The sequence below is a fragment of the Microtus oregoni genome, unplaced genomic scaffold (assembly GCF_018167655.1).
Source record: "Microtus oregoni isolate MIOR12 unplaced genomic scaffold, Mior012 000036F_ref0000092, whole genome shotgun sequence".
Taxonomy (NCBI): domain Eukaryota; kingdom Metazoa; phylum Chordata; class Mammalia; order Rodentia; family Cricetidae; genus Microtus; species Microtus oregoni.
Window position 1 is genome coordinate 20949758 of NW_024543095.1, and position 23956 is coordinate 20973713.

Genomic DNA, 23956 nt, shown 5'->3' on the forward strand with positions numbered 1-23956 from the left:
TTCGTTGTATGCCTATTCTAGGTACTCTGTGATTTAGTCCTCAGCAATTAACAGTGCATCATTACAGTCTATACACTTTCCAAGGCAAGATAGAAAGGGCCATGGGAGATCTTACTATATCTCAAATGAATGCCACCGGAATGCTTTACGATGACCTTGTTTGCATGCCCTTCATCTGAGGCTTCTGCTCGATGGCATGAGCAAGGCTGGAAGAGAGCTCATCAGAGGGTAACTTGCGGGGTGACTTCTGGAGGCAGCCATGAGGTCATTGGGAGAGGGCCGAGTCGGGCCATTCACTTCCTGTGTCTACCCCACTTCTGACCTCATAAAACGTGTTTAGTTCAAATAATAATGTGGAGAACACAGATGGTGGTGTGGGAGGTTCTTCTGTATATGTGTTGCTGCTTTTGGCCAATGGCTTAACAGAACATAGCCAGGCAGGGAAAGACATATAGGGAGAGTAGGAAAGTCAGGGAGACGCCATGTTGCTCCGCCAGAGACAGACACCAGGGACAGAACTTTACCTGGTAAGCCACAACCACATGGTGATACTCAGACTAATGGAAATGGGTTAGTTTAGGATATAAGAAGTTTGCCGGAAATACGCTTAAGCTATTGGCCAAACAGTATTGCAATTGATACAGATTTCTGTGTGATTATTTTGGGAGTCTGTAAGTTGGGAAATGAACAAGCAGCCTCCCCCAACAAGGTGGCAGTGAAAGATTTTTTAGAAAATAAGAGCTAGGAGTGTTAAACATTTACCCACTATTTCAAGCTAGAGCCGTACACACTTACCTACTATGCCATAGCTCTCAGCTGGAGCCTTGCACACTCACCCACTATGCCATAGCTCTCATCTGGAACCTTGCACACTTACACACTATGCCATAGCTCTCAGCTGGAGCCTTGCACACTCACCCACTATGCCATAGCTCTCAGCTGGAGCCTTGCACACTCACCCACTATGCCATAGCTCTCATCTGGAGCCTTGCACACTCACCCACTATGCCATAGCTCTCATCTAGAGCCTTGCACACTTACACACTATGCCATAGCTCTCATCTGGAGCCTTGCACACTTACACACTATGCCATAGCTCTCATCTGGAGCCTTGCACACTCACCCACTATGCCATAGCTCTCATCTGGAGCCTTGCACACTCACCCCCTATGCCATAGCTCTCAGCTGGAGCCTTGCACACTTACGCACTATGCCATAACTCATCTGGAGCCGTGCTGCTAGTTGGAAACCCACCCATTACTACTTCAGTGAACAAAACTGACGTTTATTGAGCACTCACCATGGTGGGAACTTTCACATGAATTATTTTGCCTTTCTGACCTAGGTGCACTTTGATTTTTTTTTCTTAGTCTAAGTTAATGAAAACGATAAATTCTGTACTGTATTTTAACACAGGCTTTGGATTTGGGGTTTCGATTGTGAAACTGTATAGGGCAATGAGGAAAGCATGCTTCATGATGGCAGACAAGCATCTTAGTTTCTCTTTGTGTGTATAACATGTAATATATAAAATACATATTAATATGTAATGTGTGTATGTATATATATATATATATATATTTTCTTTGAAAACCTTGTATCCAGTTTCTAGTGGGCAGAAATGTCATCCGTCTCCTAAGTGTAGTGATGGCTGAAGACTTCCAGCACTAAGAGTTGCTGGATCTCAAAGAGGAAAAAGAACTGGGAGAGTCTTAGCATTGTTTAGAGTGGGTCCCCTGAGGAATGAGGTATTTACGAGGGTGATTATGTTGTTCCTGGCATTTTCTACCAACTGCACTGTGCATTTAAGAGGAGCAGGGGAGGGAAGCAAACACTGGAAAAATAAGCAAGGAATAAAAGCACGTGCAATAGGAGCTGTGGTTTCTATAGTCTTCTATTATTCCTGCCTTCAAGAGGAGGTTCATTGTTTCATTGCAAAATGAAGGATATATAAATACATTACTTCAAGTCATGTATTGGTTTGGTGTTATTTCTATAACGAATACAAGTGACTGGGTAACACTATCAGGAACGAAGGATTACTGGTTTACAGTTGTGGAGGTTCACAGGCATGTTTCATTAGAGACGGCCTTGTAGCAAAGGCCAATGTAGGGAGGTCCTGTAAAAGTCAAAGCTCATATTGCTGGAAAGGCAGAGATTTGAGGGTCAGTTGACTCTCAACCCAAGAGACCAGCGTTCTCTCTCTTCCAAAGACCTAAAGACCTCCCACCAGGCCTTACCTCTGAATAATTCCATCACCTCCCCTATCACCAAGCTTCCAACACTGGAATCCCTTGGGCAAACCCCACCCCGACCGCAGCTGTCCAGATGGTTAAGGTGTGACTCACACGCCTTCTTCTTTTAATGCTCGGTAACTTAACGTTTGGAATCCAAATGGCTAAGTCCCTGAAGCAGAGACCAGTGTGATCCTTGACAGGGATTGATGGTGAAGAGATTGAGTAAATGCTAATCACAAGATAACGTTTCTGCCGGACAGGAGGAATGGACTCTGGAGCTCTGTTGTAGCCTGTTGACTCCTATAAATTCTGGTCTGTGTACTTGAAATTGCTCGAAGGTAAAGATTCTCACTGTTCCAGGGCGAGGAACATGTGAAGTGCTGTGCAGGCTGGCTGGGTCATTTGCTCTTCCATGATGTATACGTATTTCTAAAAACCACATTTTCTGTGGCAAGAATATGTAATCCTTATATGCCAGTTAAAATAAACAAGGAAGATAAAAGCTTTTCTCTTCTTCTAATTTATTCGTGTCAGGTCAGTTGGCGGAAGGGTGCATATCGTGAGTGGGAGAGCGAGCTTATGGTCTTCGCTGCTTCCCAGCTGCTCACTGACAGTCATCCCAACCCAACCCTGCCTCCTCCTCACGCCCAGTGTCGTAATCCAATCAAGGAAGAAAATCTGGAGTGTTTATTTGGCAATCTACATTCATTCATTATTTTTCTTTCTCTCTCTGCTTAGGTGTTGACAAATCTCCTAGGACTTTGGAAGGCTGAATGGATTAAACATGAAGAGCCTGAAAGCGAAGTTTAGAAAGAGTGATGTAAGTACACTGTGACTCACGGTCTGGCGGCTCCGCCGTGCTCCCCAGGCCTACAGAAACAGCCCTGCTCCTGCCCTGATAAGGTGCTGGGTTAATAAACTACAGATTCCTGAAGCACTAGGCGCCAGCTCAACGTGACATCGGTGAATGAGCACGCTTTAGGTTTGCTATTTGTGTGTGCGGCTTTCAGAACAGCCTGTAAGAAATTCCTCAAGTCTGTGTCATGTAGAGAAAGGAACAGTCGAATTAAAGAATCAGTAAAAGCTGCCAAGATTCTGATTAACAATGCCATTTTCATAATTTTCATTTATATTTTTTGTTAATTAATTTTAGGGTTTTTTGAGAAAAATTTCTTTTTTTGTTTATGAGTCATTTTTTTTCTGAGAATCTTATTCTGTTCAAATGGCTAGCCTTGAACTCATGGCCATCCTCCGGCCTTGTTAAGTGTTCCCTTGCCACACTTGGCCAGAATGGGGTGATTAAGGAATTGTATTATCAGCATTGCTCCTCTTAGTCTTTAAGAAACTTGAATCAATATTGTTCACTGCTACTGCATGCCCCCCAAATTCCTGAGGTTTTCTCTCCCTTGATGCCTATCAGAGATTGGGAGAACTGGGTCGAGTGTCAGAATTCTCCCTCAGAGCAAATAGCAAGGGGCTGCACAGTGATATTTTCACAGACTCCTACCTCCTAAACTGCTGGGATCTGAGTCCTGTAACAGACCACATTCCCGCAAAGCTGTTGCATGAGAGAAATTTGTGGACGAGCATTAGGTGGAAGCCCAGATAAGTCATCTTCAAAATGTGCATGCTCTACTACTGTTTAAGATTACATAACTAAAGATGAGCCTGGATCTTTGTGCTCTGCTGTGAGTTTTATTTGGGCAGGTTGGCACAGTTCTGTGTTTTTGGTAAATGAGGCTGTATCACATGGCTAGTGCGCCCCACGCATCCATACCTACCTACCTCTTAGATGACACTGTGACATGTTCCTATATACTTACTGCTTTGATAAGAGGCCAGGCAAGAGGCTTTGGGGATGACTACAAAATTCCTTCTCACAAAAATATAATTTAAAAAAAAGTAAGAAGAAATTTTAGAAAAGTTTACTTCCCTCCTAAGGTATTAACTCAGAGGATGTGAGGTGACTTGACAAGAGCAGGTAGCTCAACCATTTGCCCCAGAAGCGCCAATCATGTCACTCCCTCAGATGCCCTTCCCCCAAGAAAGCCTTACCCTGCTCACCCACTGGCCACTGTACCAAGCCTGCATCTCACCTTTGGCTTCCTTAAAGAGGAAAGGCAAGCGGTACACAGCCTTGCCCAGTTCCGGAGATACCGGTCTATGATTTACCAAATAAGGGAACTTGGGGTGGAAATGTAGCTCAGTGGTAGAGCATTTGCCCGGCATTCATAAGGCCCGTGTTCAATTTCCAGGACTGCCAAGGGGGAAGAAATTGTTCCAAGAGAATTTGGACTGCTTCCATCTATCCACATTGAGATTATTGTAGCCAGATCTCATCATGTAGGGGGTGTGATCTCTGAACCAGGGCAGGAGGGCGATAGGCTCATATAGTACTGGTTGAAAAAATTTTAAACTGGTGGCCAGAGAGAGGGTGTTATTGGAATCTCAGTTTTACATAAAATTTGAAACATTTCCATGAATTAAAAAAAAAAAGATCACAATAATAACACTAGTAAAGGCTTCTGAGATTTGGCAGCAGCAAGGTCTTGATTTTGGCAGTGAGTACGAAGAAGGAATGTCCGAGGAGCAGCCTTGGGGGAGGAGAGCAAAGGAAGTTGCTTGAATAGAGCCAGCCTGATCTACAGGGCTTCCCAGATTTATCCCCAGTTGTTTTCTCAAGCTCTGTCACTAGACAGGCAAATGGAGGGAATAAAGACCCACAAAGAAACCCCTTTCAAGACAAAGTCCCTTTTGTTAACCAGCCGTATGGCGGCCCTGATTCTAGCAGATTTTTATGAAAGGTACTCCATATTCCACTAGGCGCTTGATGGGAATTCTTGCCACTAACCTCATGTGGTTTTCTAATTAAGCAGCTTTGTCAGATTAAGGAACTGAAGCCTAGAGAGAGGCAGCAACTTCTATAGATTCCTGCAGCTCTGAGTTGTAGAAACAGTTTTTTTTTTTTTTTTTGCAGCCAAGTATTGGAGGTCCAGCTTTCCTGAATGTCAGAGCTTGTGCTGGAGATTGCAGTTTGTGAACCAGTGTGATCCAGGGTGCAACTTTGAACTTGGATTGAGGTTCATGGCCTTGAACAGCTCTCTTACTCTTCTGATTTTAGGTCTTCATTCAAAAAAGTTCAGTGTGCTGTTGGGGGTCAGATACACGTCTCAGGGTCTGATGTTTAGAAGACAAATAGTTGGCCAGTACTTCTTCATCCTACTGAAGAACTTAAAGATTATAAAAATGAGAGATCTTATCATTTATGGGTTACAGAGAGCCTTGAGAGCTGGGAGTGAGTTGACCTGGGAGACTTGCTTTTTAAGGGCACGCCTTTCCCTTTGAGGTGTTCGGTAGATGTCTATATGTATTACTAATTACATAGTCACACAGTGATGCGTTTACAAATGATCTTCAATTAAATGAGCCAAACTATAATCTTTACTGAAGTGCGTGGTGTATCTTGAGTGTTCCAAGCTATCAACCATCCTAGTGAAGCGGGTGGTATCTCCTGAGTGTCCTGAGCCATCAGCCAGCCCATGTTTCTGCACGTCTTTGTGTGAGAAAGAAAGGGAAGAAAGAGTTCTTTGTGTTTCTAAGGGTAGGCAGCTAAGGATGGCAGATCAAGTTCGTGATTACGTAAAGAGGAGACAGGTGACCCACTAGTGTGATCACGTTTCAGCCAGGTAACTTTGTGGCCATTGAGAAGAAAATTCAGGAGTAAGCAATAAGGATAAGAGCAGCTTCAAGGACTTGCCCGTGGGTGGCCTTCAAGTCTCTCTGCTACCCCCGGACCACTGTGGAGATACAGATTCAGTTGGGGTGTGCTCTCTGGAAAACTCCTCCGCTTGACTTCCTTATATGTATATAAGGAAGCTTATATGTATGTCATGGGAGATTCAGAGTGATGCTGTGAGCCATGGTTAGACAGACCCCTAAATATATTTGGGACCCACAGTTAATCTACAGGGGCTAGAGAGGTGTTTCCATAGTGGATGACTGTCTTAGTTAGGGTTTCTATGGCTGTGAAGAGACACCATGACCACAGCAACTCTTTTTTTTTTTTTTTGGTTTTTTGAGACAGGGTTTCTCTGTAGCTTTGGTGCCTGTCCCGGAACTAGCTCTTGTAGACCAGGCTGGCCTCGAACTCCCAGAGATCCGCCGGCCTCTGCCTCCTGAGTGCTGGGATTAAAGGCGTGTGCCACCACCGTCCGGCCCACAGCAACTCTTATTAAGGAAAGCATTTCATTGAGGGAGCTCTCTTACAGTTGCAGAGATTCAGTTCATTATCATGGTGGGGAGCATGGCGGCTTGCAGGCAGACATGATGCGGGAGGAGTAGCTGAGACTCCTCCATCTTGCAGGCAACAGGAAGCCGACTGAGACACTGGGAGTTATCCTGAGCATAGGAAACCTCAAAGCCTGCCCCCACAGTGACACACTTCCTCCCACAAGGCCACACCTACTCCAACAAAGCCATACCTCCTAAAAGTGCCACTCCCTGAGATGGGGGACCAGTTACATTCAAACTACCATGATGCCACGTTTTTTTTTTTTTAAGTTTCCTTTAAAAACTTGATTTGTGGCATCCTTCTAGTTGAGTTAGGCACAGATAGGAAGACATAAAAGAAATGCAGAATGGGGGGGGGCAGGGTTGTCTGAAAATAGGGTTGTGGTGATGCAAACCTGATCAACACATGGGAAGTGAAGGCAGGAGAATTGGGAGTTCAAGGCTAACCTTAGCCATGCAGTGAATCTGTCTCTCTACTCCTCCACCTCACGCTAAGAAGCTGATAAACCAGAGTATGAGGGGCGAAGTCATCGTGTGCCTCAGACACTCAAGACAAAACACAGATAGAATGTGGATACTAAATGGACCTTTAAGGTGAGCCCAGCTGTGTCCAGAAACCAAAGCCAGATGTGGAGACTACCAGACCGTGAAGCCTGGTGACAAATGCTCTTGGCTTTGACAGTAGGAGAATTTGGGGAACTCTGTGAAGGCAGAACTTCAACCCAGGGGATTGGTGTGTGGGGAAAGGATGAAGCTGGGGTGGTGGAGGAGCAACGACTTAGCACATCAAATCTCAACATTTGTCCTTGGCCATATAAAATAGTAATACTTGGTGAATTCAGACCGGGGCCTCAGTTTGGGGTGTGGCTGTGAGAATTTTAGCAAGAACAGCCCCAAGTGTGCATTCTGTTTTCCAGATGCTGACACTCACGCGTATGAAACAAGCTAAGCCCCAATCTTGGTTCTTTATCTCCTTTCTGACTATATACACCTCTATCCTTTATGTTCTAGTTTTATGTGGCTCCTTTACCTCCTGAAATATTTGCAGCAGCTATCATGTCGTTCCGTGTGGAAAAGTCAGCTGTCATCATGAGAAATGGGGCCAGAAAGGTTGGGGTTTCCCTGTGCAAGCTAAAGCACTCTGGCTTTTGGAATTTCCTCGCAAATGACACTTTTTAATGCCAGAGTGAAATGGGTGGACATTTGAGGGATGGGAAATGGGAGTGAAAGGTCTTTGTAACAAACCTTGAGAAGTGCCGTTTCGGTGTGGCGGAGGGAGTCAGAGTTTACTTTGTGGGTGTGTGTTTGCTTTGATGAAAGATTTATTCCCAGTTATGTGTTCCATTATAATAAGGAAGCGGCAGACCTGCGTGGAGAAAATCAGAGCAGCCCCATTAAAGTGACTGCATTCAGAAAAGACTCAATTGATGGTATACCATGATGGAGCAGCTCCTGTCAGCTGCAGACGTAAGCCAAGGAAATGCTCACACTCCCTGAATCTTGAGGAACCAGACACATCCTGCTCAGTCAGGTTCTGAATCTGTTGCCTGTTGAGATTTATACTTCTCATGAAGGTCGAGAACCGTTGTTGCTTCCAAGGTATTTTTTTTTCTTTTCCCAAGGAATTTTTAGTCATTTATTGTAAGTTCTTACAGATGTCTGAGTCACTGCGCGCACATGAGCGCACACACGCGCACACACACACACACACACACACACTATTTAAAATTGTGGTCTCTCTGTAGACATACTAGCTTTGACCAGTTTCAAGCTAAGCTCTTTTTGCAGAGACATGCCTTAGTAATGTATGAGAGATAACCAACCCCATTGGGTGGGTGGAGACAGGAGCCTCGGTAACAACTGACCGGGAGAGAACTTTGGTAAGGTTGTTGTCGGTCTGCATACTTTGCAGGTCTTGTCAGACCTTTTGAAACAGAGAATCTTCTTGCTGCCTAGTCTCTCTCACCTTGTGTTAATTGGCCAGGTGCCATAATAAGGCTGGGTGGCCTAAACAACAGGAATTTATTGTCTGTTGGGTCTGGAGGCTGGAACTGAGGAAGGGCTGCTGTGGAGAAGGCTCTATGGGAGAGCCTGTTGGTGCCACTCCTGGACTCCAGGCGTAGACCAGGAACCTTTGGCTTGTGGGCGGATTCTCTCAATTCTTGGCTTCATCTTTGCCATTCTCGCTGTGTGCGTGTGTGTGTCCACATTCCTAGTTACAATAAGGACACTAATTACATTGGATTAGAGCCCGCTCTCTTGACCTCATTTCAAACTAGATTATTATGTAGGCTTTTTTTTTTAATGTAAAAACTACTTCTTAATCTAAGTAAGGTAGCATTCTGATGTGGAGGCTTCAGGACTTCAACATAAATATTCTGGCCATGACACAATTCATTCTATAATACATTTCTATTCTAGAAGAGTTTTTAAAGCTCTCACCTCTATTTTCTTTGAAGGGGGTGTTGTGGGTTTTTTGTTTGTTTGTTTTTATTGACAGATATTGTATGTATCCCTGACTGTTCTAGAACTTGCTCTGTAGACGAGGCTTGGTCTCAAACTTAGAAATCCACCTGCCACTGTCTCCCAAGTACCGGGCTTAAAGGTGTTCGACACCACCACCTGGCAGTTCCCACCTCTTTCCGCTGAGTACTCATAATTAGAGACCTTACCCTTTATCTTGGGTGTGATTTTCAGTGTCCTCAAAAGGAAGTAGGAATGTTACAATATTAAAGTGAGTGTTCTAACCTGATGCATAGAAATCAGAGAAAACATTTCTGTCTTTTTTAAAGATTTATCGTGTGTGTGTATATGTGTGTGTGTGTGCGCGCGTGCGCGCTTACATGCCCCCCCCCCCCCCCCCGTGTTTGTCGTGTCAGAGGTTAGAAAAGAGAGTTGAATCCCCTCGGACTGGAATTGCAGGTAGTTGGAAGCTACCTGATGCCGGTACTGGGAATTGAACTTGGGTCTTCTGGAACAGCAGCAGGAAGCACTCTTAGTCTCCTAGCCATCACTCCAATCCCCGCATTTTAAAAATTTTATCTACTCTCTTTCTCTCTCTCCCCTCCCCCCATGCATGTGTATATCATACGTCTGTTTGTACATGTGTGTTCAGGTGCCTGTTAGCACACACAAGGAGACCAGAGGCCAATGGCATTAACTGTTAATACCTTATTTATTTATTTTTTCTTTCTTTCTTTCTTCTTCTTTTTTTTTCTGGTGGCAGGGTTCCTCACTGAACCCAGAGCTTGCCAATTTGATGAGGTTGATTCACTAGCAAGCTCCCAGGATCCTCCCGTGCTCCCCACCTTCTCCAGTGCTGGGGTTACACATGTGTCCCACTGTGCCGGACTTTTAAGCAGTGCTACAGACCCAGACTTGGTTCCTCACAGTTGTGTGGCAAGTACTTATCCCCATGAGGCCTGAGTGCAGACTTCCTAATCGTTCCTGTGCTAACAAAGACAGTGAGGCGTCTGCTCGTGTATTGCCTGCTCATCACCAGGGGCAGGGACTGTGCCGAGTCCTTTGCACACTGCTTGTCATTTTATCCTCAGACCCTGTCAGGGCAAGGCCATCTAATGATAGCATTTTACAGAGGAACTAAAACTGAAAGTCGCTTTTATAGTGTGGGTCTCATGGTGGATAAATGTCAGGCCGGGAACTGGGTTTTACTTACAAGGTAGTTTCCACTGCACACTCAGGACATCAGCGTTTGTAAATCTTGAATCTCCAAATTATCCCGAAATAAAGTCTTTCCTGTCCTAAGCTGAAATAAGTCTGCACAGTGGGCTAGGGTAGAGCACTTGTCTAACATATATACAAGTTCTGGGTTCAATTCCCAGCCATACCCCTTCCTCCAAAGAAAAAATATGCATAGTGATTTTGTACAGTGGCTTTATTTATTTGTTTGTTTGTTTGTTTTTCGAGACAGGGTTTCTCTGTAGCTTTGGAGCCTTTCCTGGAACTAGCTCTTGTAGACCAGGCTGGCCTCGAACTCACAGAAATCCACCTGCCTCTGCCTCCCGAGTGCTGAGATTGAAGGTGTGAGCCACCACCGCCCGGCTGTACAATCTTTTTCTATTTTCTAAGTTGCTCACAGCAGTCATGTTCACCATTGTCAGTGCCCTTTCTTCCCCCGGTGGTCGGGAGAGATCTTGGAAAATTCTGGGTGGTTTGCTTGCTGAGAGTCACATCTATCTCAGATCAGTGTTGAAGGGGAGGCCAAGACCCTGCTTCTGCTGTTTCCTGAGCCAGAGATGATTCTCCATGGCAGGCTAACCGAATCACAGCTTTATCCGTTACCCCAAACTGATTCTTCGGTAAACCTGATACCGTCCGGCTGGAGACCAAAGTGCAAGGCAGACCCTGACCCCCTGAACTCAGGAAACACCCGACAGTCCACAGAGCAAATGAGTCACCGTGCCATTGTTTCTTATCTCTTTATCACGAATGGATTACACGATCTTTTTCAGTGAGGGCCGTTGTCGACCTACATCTTTCCTGGCTTGACAAACTCATTGTGTGATTTCTCCTTGGTGATGAGACACCAAGAACTGTTTCTGAATCATACTGTGGAGGTTCTGAGAGGAGTGTCTGCACAAAGATCTTTGCTGTATAAAGGTGGACAGATTCGTTTATTTGACAAAGGGAGAACATTAGCCAAATGTTCAGCGCTGTCTTTAAAAACTGATGGCCAGGATTTGATTTCTGCTTGTATTCCTACCTCCGTGGAAAGGAGGAAGGGCCTTGTGTCTGACTTCCAGGATATGTCCGTTTCTATCATCGCTGAGAATGCATTGCCTGTTTTGGAAATCACTGCCTGAAAATGTTTTTATTTTGCTTTCTCCTCTTAGGAGCCCACTGAGCTGATTTCTTCAGCTCTTCACTGGGCTACCCAGTGGGTTGCTCTGCTCGGAGGTGTACAGAGAGAGAGCAAGAAAAAGGCCAAGGACCTGCACATTCTCCTTGGATATCTTTCCTTTGAAATGTGTTTTCCGGTGCTTATTTTTTTCTGGTGGTGGGGAGGCAACATTTATACTCAGTCTTTGTTTGTGGCATGAGTTAAATACCAACTCATGAACCTATCCTTTGAAAATTCCTTTATAACCAGGGAGCTGCAAGGACCTTCTAGAACCCACTGGGATAATAAACTAAAATGCCAAAAATGGTTCTGTTTTCCTCTGAAGTGAAATTGTCAAGCATCCGAAAGATCTGCAGCACAATTCCCTGCATGGATTGCACCGGGCTCCAAGCTATACTGTCCTTTTGTTTCCTCTTAGGCTACCCTGGGCCCCAAGTTATACTGCCCCTCTCTTTCCTCTAGGGCTGCCTGATGCCTGGCAGTAGCCACAGCCACTTGTGGCTCCTGAGCATATGAAGCGGTACTGATTTAAGTTGAGATGAACTAAAAGCATAAAGCATGTAGCAGATTTCAAAGACATTGAGCACTGCCCCACCGTAATATGTTAAGTATTTTTAAGGTATCTTGTGTCATTTTAAAATAGTTGCTCAGCAGAGTGCTGATGGTCTAGACTGCTGGATTTTATGAACCAGTGAACTCTATGTCACCTGCTTCTGTTTACGTATTTTAACGTGGCTATCACAAGTTTGTTTATTTGTTTGTTTGTGTATTTTTTTTATTTATTATGTGTGTGTGTGTGTGTGAGAGAGAGAGAGACAGAGACAGACAGAGGAGAGAAGAGAAAGGGGTAGGCGCAGAGACAGAGATGAGAGTGCACAGTTAGACCCATGCCATGGTCTATGTATGGAGGAGTGAAAGCCAGCCCCACCTTCCACCTTGTTGTAGACTCTCACTGTTCCTGCGGCTGCTCTGTATACCCCAGGCTAACTGGCTAGCATTTATGCCATTCCACTGTCCCTGCTTTCTGGTTTTATCATATAAGTGCTGGGACTACAGCTGTATACCACTGCATCTGGCTTTTTATGTTAGTTTCTGCAATGGAACTTGGCTCTTCAGGCTTTGTGTAACTAGTGCTCTTTGACACCAAACCATCACCCTGATCCCAGAGCCTTTTGAAAATGTAAGACTTCAACCCCAAGGTCCAAATCAGGAGCAGAAAGAGAGAGAGCATGAGCAAGGAACTCAGGGCCATGCGGGGTGCACCCACACACTGAGACAATGGGGATGTTCTTTCGGGAACTCACCAAGGCCATCTGGACTGGGTCTGAAAAAGCATGGGATAAAACTGGACCACTGAACATAGCAGACAATGAGGACTGCTGAGAAGTCAAGAACAATGGCACTGGGTTTTGATCCTACTGCACGTACTGGCTTTGTGGGAGCCTAGGCTGTTTGGATGTTCACCTTACTAGACCTGGAAGTAGGTGGGAGGGCTGATGAGAGAGGGGGAGTTAATTGGGGGAGGGGGAGGGATATGGGAGGCGGTGGGGGGGAAGAGACAAAAATCTTTAATAAATAAAAAATAAATAAAATGTAAGACTTCCATTGTAAGACTTCCAACTTCCATGTTGGATAGTACTGTTCTGGGCTTGCTGGCTGTTGTCTGGCATAGTCAACATTTAAGTTTTAAAGAAAGTCAAGTATAACATTTTCCTTTTTAAAAGATGTGCCCAAGGGGCTACAAGGCATTGTCCTCTTGTGAAAGTTAAGGGGAGGCAAGTGATCATATTCTCTGTCATCCATGAGACCAGCTGAACCTCAAGGGGCAAAGGAGAATGGATATTAGAGACAATTGTCATCTCCATAGGCAATTTCCACACTCTCCTTTGAAACTTGAATAATAAAGGTGTTCCAGAATGTTCTCAATCTTTAATGACTTCAGTTTTGAGTGGTTTTGCAACTCAGACATAGCTGTGGTTGCTACTTGCCTAATAGTGTTATGTTCGCAGAAGCCTATTGTAGCAGGCTGTTTCCCATGAAGGTAAATGCCTTTCCCAGGCTAGGAATGGAAACTTCATGGATCAGCTGGAGACACTGGGTCTCCAGTCAAGATTTTCCTTCAGGGCTAGTAATCTTGTGCTTTAATTGATCTGAGAAGGTGTGGGTCTGCTCAAGTAATATTTACTTTCACAATTTTGAGGTTTCTTATAAAGACGAGAAGTGCCATAATCTGACCTTACACCTCCATTGAAAAGACAGGAGCCATCCCTCCTAATGACATATAATATTTACATATTATAAACTTAGCTTTACATGATCATGAGTCCATGTATTCTGTCAATGTTCTGATGCCGTGAAGAGGCATGATGACCACGGCAACTCTTGCAAAGGAAAACATTTCACTGGGGCTGGGTTATGGGTTCAGGGTTTTAGTCCATTATTATAGAGAGAAACATGGAGGCTTACAGGCAGACATGGTGCTGGAGAAAAAGCTGAGAAGTCTACATCTGGATCCGCAGGCCGCAGAGAGCGACACAGTGGGCCTGGCTTGAGCGTCTGAAACTTCAGAGCCCAGCCCCCAGAAACACCCCTCCTCCAACAAAGCCATCCCTCCTAAGGACATTCCCTAAGCACCCAAATACATGTGCATGGTGGCCATTCTTATTTAAACCACTACAACATGCAATTTATGAAGTTGTGAAATCTGAGTGTTTTTAATTAGGCCAGCAAGTTCCATCTGAACCTAGGTGACAGCTTACGTCTCAAGCTGTGGCTCAGCATTCTAAGCAGAACTCTAGATTTGTTCCAAAATAACAATAAAAATAATCCTCATTTCCCAGGCTTGTTCTGCGTTTGGCATATGCTGAGATTTAATTAGCTGTTCTGGTAGTCGCATTGCCTTCTTCATTCAAACTGGGGTTATAATTAATTCCCCCCACCCCCGCCAGAGATTCTTGCTGCTTCTTTTTGTATATCTGTGCAGTAAAATATTTGAACTCAAAACCAAGACATTATATTTATCCCACTTAAGTTTTACTGTAGTAATTATGCTTGTTGAGTTTGGTTTTACATTAGATGAACTTTTTCACTTGTATAGCTTTGGCATCATTTTAGATTCTAGTTCTTATTATAACATTGGCATTGAGTCATCCACAGTCTTTGTAGATTTGCTCATCTAATTTAAATGTAAGTCATAAAAGTTATTGAGCAGCTGAAAGCTCAATCTTTGTGTGTGTGTGTGTGTGTGTGTGTGTGTGCGCGCGCGCGCGCACGCACGCGTGCTAGGTAAGATCTATGCTACTGAGCCACATCTCCAGCCCCTGACATCATTTATTCTCCATACTCTTTGGAGTCTGGCTACTCATCTTGTCCCCTTGTTTTCTGTCCATGTCACTTTCATCCCCTGGTATCTATATGATATCAGTAATTTCCATAATTGCTCTGGCCTTTAATTTTCTCATCTTTAATTCAGGTGAGACCTGTATTTCTTTTAAAACAATGTGAAGATTAAGATGAAACCTGGCATGTAGTAAATTCAAGTAAATCCTAGCTCCTGGTACCTAACGCAATGCCTGGTTTTTGTAGTTTCTCTATAGTCAGTAAGGGATGAATGGTCCAAAGATGTTTACTGTCTAGATGAGGCCATACATGACTTCTGCCGTTTAAGATGAGCTCTGGTGTGTGGACAGCCAGCAATATAGAAGTTTAGGGAAAGCTTCATGGGAAAGAGAGCTAAACCTGCGGCTGGACCAACTTGATTAGGCAGGTTACAATTAATAGAGGAATCCAGTAATGATGAGGTCCGGATGCCAGAAGCGGAAGCAGAGTGAGGAGATTTGACTTAAGAGTGAGGCCTGCATGGGTAGCTAATAGGAAATGAAGTTGCAGTCTTTGATGGGTGGCTCCGAGCGGCGTTGAAAGCCCAGGGTGGGGTGAGTTAAAGAATGAGGTTTTGACATGATTATATTCTGGCAGTAGAATGATTGGGGGTTTTGAGAAGCTGTAACCAGAGAAAGGGGCCAGGCCTAGGGCCAAGGCTAGGGTGGTGCCTGCTGCTGGAAAGGAAAGGATGGGATTTGAGTGGGCGTGGAGTGAAGAGCAGGGAGGGAGCCAGATTCCGCCTGATACCGCGGAAGGAAGGTCTCTCGATGTGACCACACCCTGCCAGTCCCGGACTGAGTGCCCCTCATCACTTGAGAAATCTAGTGTGGGATTATTTTGGCCCTGCCTGTCACAGTTTGGTGGGGCACCCATTAGGAAACAGCAGCTGAAGCTGACACGGTTCCACCTGAATGAGGGACGATTTAACAGCGCAAGGCACCTTCCTGCCAAGTGTTAATCAAGCAATTTCACTTTCAATTTGTTGACTCCTCTGTATTCCAGAATATCTCTCCTTGTCAGAGACTGCTGTATAGAGAACTGGTGTGGTAATTGATAGTGCTGGTGTAACCAACTCTTCAGTGTGGCTTAAACCTGGGGGAGATTTACCACATCTCAGAGTTTTTCTGAAGGGGACTGAATTAATATTGTTCCTGAGGCCTGTGGAGGAGAATCTCTGCTTGTGGCTCCAGTGTCTGGCAGTTTGTCTCTGCTCTGTTATTTACCTCCATTCCCAGATGTCTGTGCCCAAATCTCTCTTCCATAGGGAGTACACTGTGCTGATTCAGGCCCACCTTGTGAATAATGGGTTTCTTCTTCTCCTGGAGAGGGTTTCAGGGAGTGAATTCAATTCCATTAAGAGTTTATACCAATCACCAAAGTCAAGTAGGAATGAGGATTTGTCCCTGGGGTCTTGGCTCCAGGAGCCCCAGATCAAGCAAAGCTGTGGCTGCACAGCCCCTGTCTGCTGTCAGGAGGCCTACAGACCACAGTGATTCCAGCCAACTGAGAGAAGGCCTAGGATTGAATTTCAAATTCCTCATTTCTGCTGCCAGTGGCAACTGAAAGTTGATAATCTTGGGTAAACTTTAACCAAAACACGTTTCAAGGAGGCCCGCAGGGCCAGCCCAGGATTATCAGTCTCTAAAGGAGGGTTGCCAGAGATAAGAGTGGGGCAGAGAATATGGAAATCAAAGTGGTCAGACCTGTTTGGGGAGGGGTGGAGCAAAAAGAGGGCCCGAGAGCACAGTGGGACCTGAGGCTTAGGAGTGTGGGGTAGCTTTCTGGTTGTAACATAACAAGGGGTATGATTTCACCCTCTCGGGCGGTAGTCCTGGTTTGGGGGTCTTGGGGGAATGTCTGTATGCTAGGACGTGGATTGTATATTGAGCCCTACATGTAGTATTAAGACCCACCCTCATGGGAGTCACAGGGGTCTCCTACTGTGGATTCCTGCTTTATGTATGTTTAGAAAGCCAACCAAGCTGTTCAACATGGCAGGCGGGTGGTTTGAAGACTATGGTAGGCCATAGTCTTGGGTTTGTGCGAGTATCTCCCAGAAGTCCTAGCAGCAGTCACTGTGTTGGATGATGTAATGACCAAAGTGTAGACTGAGGTTACTGACAGTTCACGAATGCCGGGCTCTCTGGGTGTTGAAGTTTCCTGTAAAAAGAAAACCCACATAGTATTCTCATGTAACTCGTTGAATCCCCTTTTATATATTACATTGTTCCTGGGTTTCTTAAAATACCGAATACAGTGCAAATGCCAGGCAAGCAGTTGTTCTGAATTGCTTAGGAATTGAACCAAGAAGACACACATAAACATATCTGTATATTTTCTGTATAGACAAGTTTCCTAAATGTTTTCAATTGAATCGGTGGAACTCAAGAATAAAAAGGGCTAACTATTTTATCGTTATTATTATCCATTCAAGTGATTGGAGATCCACAATACGTTGGTTTTCAACTTAGACCTCATGTATATGAATTAGGTAGCCAGTTTTCTAGAGGCAGAGAATCACCTACATTTGAAGACCTGGAGTATTATCTGGCATTTTTGTCTTACTCGCCATAAAAAAAAAAACCTGCCTGTCATTAATCCCAAACCCTGCTTCATTGCTAGAAACTCATTGAACAGTGCTCGGGTTCTTCTCGTTTGGACTGGACAGTTGTCTAATTATCTTGAATCTCATCTAAAAATTGAAGAAATATTTATGTGTATGAATGTTTTGTATGCATGTATGTCTTTTCACCATGTGCATGCCTGGTGCCCGAGAAGGTCAGAAGAGGGCTTTGTGTCTCTGGTATTGGAATTACAGATAGTTGTGAGCCACCATGTGGGTACTAGGTCTTCTGCAAGAGCAGCAAGTGCTCCTAACTACTGAGCCAACCTTCCAGCCCCTTCAACTCCATTGAAAGAATATTGTAATAGCATTATTCAACTCTTCTACTTGTGAGTTGGACAGCCACAGTTTGTCAGAAGATTCTGGACCACTTATTCCTAGTGGGGAAAGAGCCCCCAGGGTGGTCAAGTAAGTGCGGAAGGCATATGCAGACTTCAGTTAACGGGACTTGTGTGTCTCCTAAAAGCTCTGCTTTTTCAGGCTTCCATCTTCCACAACCTTGTGTTTCCAAATACACTGTTGGCTTGGCCACTCTCCTGACACTTGGCCCTTTAATGAACACCCTGTTAACCAAATCCTGGAAAAAAGGGAGAGCTTGTTCTTGTTTATTTATTGTGCTGAAGAATTAAGAGTGACCCAGATATGGGAGGAGTAGGCAGATTGCTACAATCCTGGAGAACAATGTTCTAGTCATTCTAAGCAAGCTTACAAAATGCAGCAGCCAGGGACGTACCTATGAAGTGGAGAGATTTGCAATGACAAGGTTGCCTGTTATATAATGAGAACATGCATGAAATACATGTGGTACTTGCTACTTTTTGTTCATAGAGAAATCTGTGGAAATAAGGATGGTCACAACCATTTCTACTGGAGAGTCACCATGCTGATACTTCAAAATACATAAAAAAATAGAAGGTACTAGAGTATTTGAAGTGAAAAATAGGCCAAGTATATTTTGACTCTGCATAGTACAGTCATTTAAAATGTTGCTGAAATCTACAAAGCTGTTCCATGTGTTATTACTGAAAATAAAGACAGGTTTTAAATGTGTTTGCAATGGCTGGAAAACTAGTATCTTTTTCTTCCTAGAAACCATATATATATATATATATATATATATATATATATATATATATATACATACACACATACATACATATACATACACACATATATACTTGCGATGTCTTCAAGGGCGGATCTAGGGTTTGTGAAGATTCATGTTGCTTTAAGATATGTTTGTTTGAGGCCTTTTTTCACAAGTTACAGGCCTTGGCTGTGAGGCCTGTAACTCAAGACTTGATAGTGTCATGGGAAGTCAGCCCAGGAGAGTCAGCTGTCTGTCGCCTCTGCACATTGAAGCAGCTAGTCTCTGAGTTCCCTAGGCAAGCTAGTAAGTTGTGCTGATGTCATGGTGGCTGTTTTCTTGTCTTAGTCAAGCGCATCTGTCCCCAAGGGTGATGCCTGGACATCAGCACAGCTGGGGAATTTGTTGGCAGTGCAAATTCCTGATCTCTAACTCATATTTATCTAATGGAAATTTGGGAGGGAGCCTAGTTAATGCTCTGTGTTTCAGCTGTGACCCTTGGGTGATTTAGAAGCAATTGAAGTTTTGGGTTTTTACCTGGCCCAGTACTTGCTAATCGTTATATTTCCTACCTACCAAGAAAACTTTTCAAACAACTGCTTACTAAGCCCCACCCCCTAGAGATCCTACATCTGCCAAGACTGATCAGTCACCCAGACTAGAGAACTGAGTCTTTTGGGGAGAAGAGGGGTATATGGGCAGGTGTGGTGATGAGCAAATCCACTGATGTCTTTCTTGAAACTCTTTTTCCTAAACTCAGCCAAGAAGTAAAGAGTAACTTCCTGTTTGAACGGTTGTCCATTGTTTTATGGACAGAACCAAAAGAAGTTTTATCCAGGAGTTGGTTCAGTTCCTCACTTCAGCTCAAGCTCTGTACCCTCACTAGCTTGAGCCTCTGGTTCTTCACGGGAAGTCAGGGCTTGAAAAAGAAAGCCCCTCTGGTGGGTTGGGGAGTTGGGCTCAGTGGATAACACCTTTCCGTGCAAGCATGAGACCCCGAGTTTGGATTCCCATTGTCCACCTAAGAGTTGGACGTGGCAACTCGCATCTGTAACTGTGGCACTGGAAGGGGCAGAGAGGAGCAGAGCTGGAGTACTTTGGCTACATAAGGTCATAAAAGTGATATTCAAGTTTAATTTTACTAGTTTCTCTGCTAAAGTGAGCTATCGAGAAATATAAGCTATGACTTACAATGCAGTTCTCTCGGGCGGTGGTACGTGAGAGTCTGAGAAGCAATACACAGGTTCACATAGCAGGACTCAATACTGACAGTGAAACATGGCGGATCATGGGGCTGTCTTTCTATCAGAGATGTGAATCTTCACACTGCACGGCTCACTTGCATTTCCACTGAGGGATCCACGGCCACTTTACTGCCTTTTCATGCGTGAGCACTTTCTCACCTTCCTTTGGTGTGTGCAAGCAACCACGTGTTTGAGGATGTTGTCTACCATTTACTCGCTGTGGTTTGATACCTCTGTGGTTGAATACCTCAACAAAACACATTTTTTTTTCAAAGGTGATTTTGGCTTCTGTGGCGTGTGTATGCTTGTGGTGTGTTTGAGTGTTGGCGTTTGATGCAGTGTGTCCTCTCAGCATGGGAATGTGATTGTTCTGTCCTGGTGTTTTCCTCGTCCATACGAGGGAGTTGCCGTTCTTGGAACTCAGACTTAAAACCATTTCCTTATTTTTGTAATACCTCCTAATATGCTTTTTAAAAAGGGACTTGACCTTCCCGTCATCCAGTTTTCCTTGAAGGGTTAGATCATCCACTTAAGTAGCCTTGGCTTTCTGTGTCCTATGGAATGTGACTGTCTCTCCATTATTGAAAGCCACCTGAGCATGATGGTTTCCTGTAAGGTAAACAGGAGTATAATAGCAGTTAAATATTTTCATTGACTTGCTTCCCCTCCTACTTGAAATGCCTTTATTCAAAATATACATGTCTCAGGCTGAACAGTAGATTGGAGGTTTGTTAGACACTTACATTTAACTTTTAATGGCTTTTCAGTTTGAGCACTAGGTATTAGAAGTTCCCATCCCTTTTGGTGGCAACAGCACTGGGGATGGAACCCAGGGCCTTGAAATGTTAGGTGATTGCTCTATCAGTCAATTACAGTTGTAACCCTCAGGTTTGTTCTTTTGTTTTCTTGAGACATGGTCTCACCCACATAACACAAGCTGACCTGAAACTCGGATTCTACCTGACTCCCTCTCCCAAGTGCACAAGCCACCAAAACCCGCCCTCTGTTTATATCCTTAAGATGATGCGCCCGCAATGGATTTCATGTTAGGACTCTGTTACATTGGCGTTGGACCCGTGATGTGATTGGTTGTGCTATTTAATAGTATTTTTAAAAGTCCTGATTGGTTTTATTTACTCTTTGTTGCTGTCTCCTGTTACTGCAACAGTGTTTTTCTCTGCTCGAAGTGTTAGCTTCAAGTGATGCTCAGTGGATTCAGAAGTAATATTCTTGACCCATCTGATAAGTCAACCTTGAGTTTTGTACTATGGATTGTATTTTCTAAGAAATATTTTGCAAGGAATTTTTACCTAACTTAAGAGCCACTAACAGCCCAGTCAAGAGCATCAGAACCTCCATCTCTTATATCAGATATTCAATTATCGACTATTAAGTTATGACAAATATAAGCCATGAGGGCAGAGAGGCTCCACATGTCCTGCTGGATTGCATCAGAACTTGGCACGTACCCTTGACAGACTGTCAGCTGTATTTGTTGACCCAAGCCCTGCCAGCTACTCATTCCCAACTCCTGCTGGTCGCTTTGCCTCCCTGGGTTTCCACAGGAGTAAAATAAGATGCTCTCAGAAGTCTCGTTAAGCTTTTAGGACCATGTATTTCCTGTTCAATTCTCTTTTCGACTCCCTTGGCTCCCGTCTACTTTTGCACTCACTGGTAATTGCTTCATGAAGAAGGTACGGAAGTAGTGTATTTATCTTTACTAGAGCTTCGCAGAGTCCCAGCAGCATCTGGAAAAGGAAAACACACATCTTAAATGAAGCATGTTCAAGTCACTCCAGCACCTAGCTAGTCGTCTTTTAGTCCATGGCTGTTCGTGGAGTTGTTGCTAGTTAAGAACAGAGAAAGAAAGCCTCTGGCCCTGTGGTAAGAATGGTTATCATAACTCGCCTCTGAAATAGGCATGTCTTCTTTCCCACAAGGGCAAAGCAGAACTGTAGACAGGAAATCCTGAAGGTCTGACCTTTTCTAGAATACTCTTCCTTCCTTCCTTCCTTCCTTCCTTCCTTCCTTCCTTCCTTCTTTCCTTCCTTCCTCCTTCCTTTTTCTCTTTCTCCCTTCCCATTTATTTTTATATTTATTTTATTTTCAGTGCTGTAGATTAAATTCAGAACCCGGGGTCTTGCAATTGCTGGCAAGTGTACTAATGCCTTGTCATTCTCTAAGAAAAAATAAACTAAAAATGTCCAAAGAGAGATTGATGGGGAAGACAGAGAATGGGGTGGGGACTCCTATCTCTATATATGTGTTATAAGCATGTGTTGTGTCCAAGGTAAAGAAAAGTTGTCTTATCAACTTAGGTAGGATAAAAGCTAAGTACCTTCTGGATTTTTTTTCTATTTATAATTGAAGATTTAATTTAATATACTCTTTGGAGCCACATTTGAAGTGATGGAATTGCTAAGTAGGAAGAAATTTAATGGATTTAAGAAATCTGCAGGGGTTGGAGAGCTGGCTCAATAGTTGAGAGCACTTGCTGCTCTTCCCAAGTCGTTCATTCTCAGCACCCACATCAGGCTGCTGGTAACTGTTTCCCACACGGGCTTTAGGTGGTCCATCGCCTCTGACCGCCTCGTGTATCTGCACTTACGTGTACACCCCTTGTGCAGACACACATACCTACACATACCTACAAGAAATAAAAATAAATCTTAAAAGAAACCTACAGGATTCTGGCAGTAAAATCATCTCAGCCATTAAACAGTGGTCCATTATTAGCCTACCCTTTTCTACAAGGGAAAAGAGGAGAAAACATTCTTCTCTTAAATTTATGTAGATTATGTAAATCAGATCTCAGAGGCTGTGGATCTCTTTAAATTTCAATACTTGGATATTTGCCAAGTTATAGCAGCTGGAGTGTCAATTGGTATTATTACTATTATTATTGTTATTATTATTATACTGTATTTTTCCAAACTACTGGGGGTGAAGAGAAAACATTTTTTTAAAAGATCTTTTAAAACATCACCTCAGGAAAGCATTAGTACATATTTCTCTTTGTGTATGTGCGTGTGTGCACACACATGCCAGTGTATGGGATGACAATTTTGTGGAGCCCATTCTCCCCTCCCCTTCCTGGCTTCTAGATTTTAGACCCAGAATGCCAGGTTTGTGTGCTTTTAACTCCCGGGTTGTATTGCTGGTCTTAAAAGACCCACGTGCACAGGTGCAGTCAGGTGCATGAGAATTCTCTGGGATTATTTAGTTGCAAACTGTCAATTGAACAAAAATAGAATACTAATTCGTTCTGAAATTCCAGTTCTAGAGTGTTCTTGTAGCCCATTGCTGAATTTCATATAGGATGAGTTTCCTCATATTTCTGAATTTGGGATTCTTTCTTTTCTTTCTCCCTCCCTCCCTGCCCCTCTTTCCTTTCCACTCTGTTGATGTTTGAGGACAAGTTAGCCACATAATCTCAGGCAGTGAAAACACAGTGAAGCCATCATTTTGCATGTTAATGGAAAATTTAATAGTTAAGTTAAAAACTGAGTTGGTCTTACTTGAGAGGAGGAGGGCTAGCATTTTAAGTCCATTTAGGCATGTTCTGGCCTAAACTGCTTAGATCTTTCCTTCTTGTTCGGGCTGCTGGTAGTTTGCCCATTGGCCTTGGCGTTCTTGGACTTGGTGATGTTTTACTCCAGTCTTCCATCTTGGTAGAGTCGTTTTCCCTCTGGGTCTGTCGCTGTGCTCAAATTTCCCCCCTTTAACGGGATATCAGTCCCATTGAATTGATGTGTCCTGGTTATGTTATTTTAACCTGATTACCTCTGTAAAGACTCTACTCGCAAATGAGGTCATATTCCACATATATATATATATATATAGAGAGAGAGAGAGAGAGAGAGTATATGCATATGTAGAGAGTAGGGGAATATAGAGTATGTATATACATATATATATAGAGAGAGAGAGTAGAGGAATTAAAACTTCAGCATATGATTTATGGAGGGCATAATTCATCCCCTGTCATCAGTACATGCACAAAATCCCCTTTGATATGGATATCTTATTCCTTTACTCATCACACTCTAGAATTATCTTGTCTGGTAAAGAAACATCAGACAAGATGGTAATTAGACATTCATCATTTTCTCTCTGGAAAGTTCATGCCAAAGGTTAGCTGTCTGTGGTACAGTTGAAGCTGCTTTCCCCTCCCCATCTCTCCTCCACATCTTCTTACTCTTCTCTTGTGACAGATGACAGATGAAATCAGAA

At 43.8% G+C, this 23956-nt stretch overlaps 1 protein-coding gene across 3 annotated transcripts in view; it reads left to right on the forward strand.

Annotated features, from left to right (window-relative positions):
- The window catches only part of Rai14 (retinoic acid induced 14), a 126379-nt gene that overhangs the window by 21246 nt on the left and 81177 nt on the right, over window positions 1–23956 (forward strand). For 2 of the 3 annotated variants that reach the window (XM_041631228.1, XM_041631229.1), the window contains exon 2: window positions 2976–3057. In XM_041631228.1, coding sequence (XP_041487162.1) covers window positions 3022–3057 — 36 coding nt within the window. In that variant the 5' untranslated portion in view covers window positions 2976–3021. Of the gene's footprint in view, window positions 1–2975; window positions 3058–23956 lie in introns of those variants that run through there. The other variant, XM_041631230.1, reaches the window with a different exon arrangement.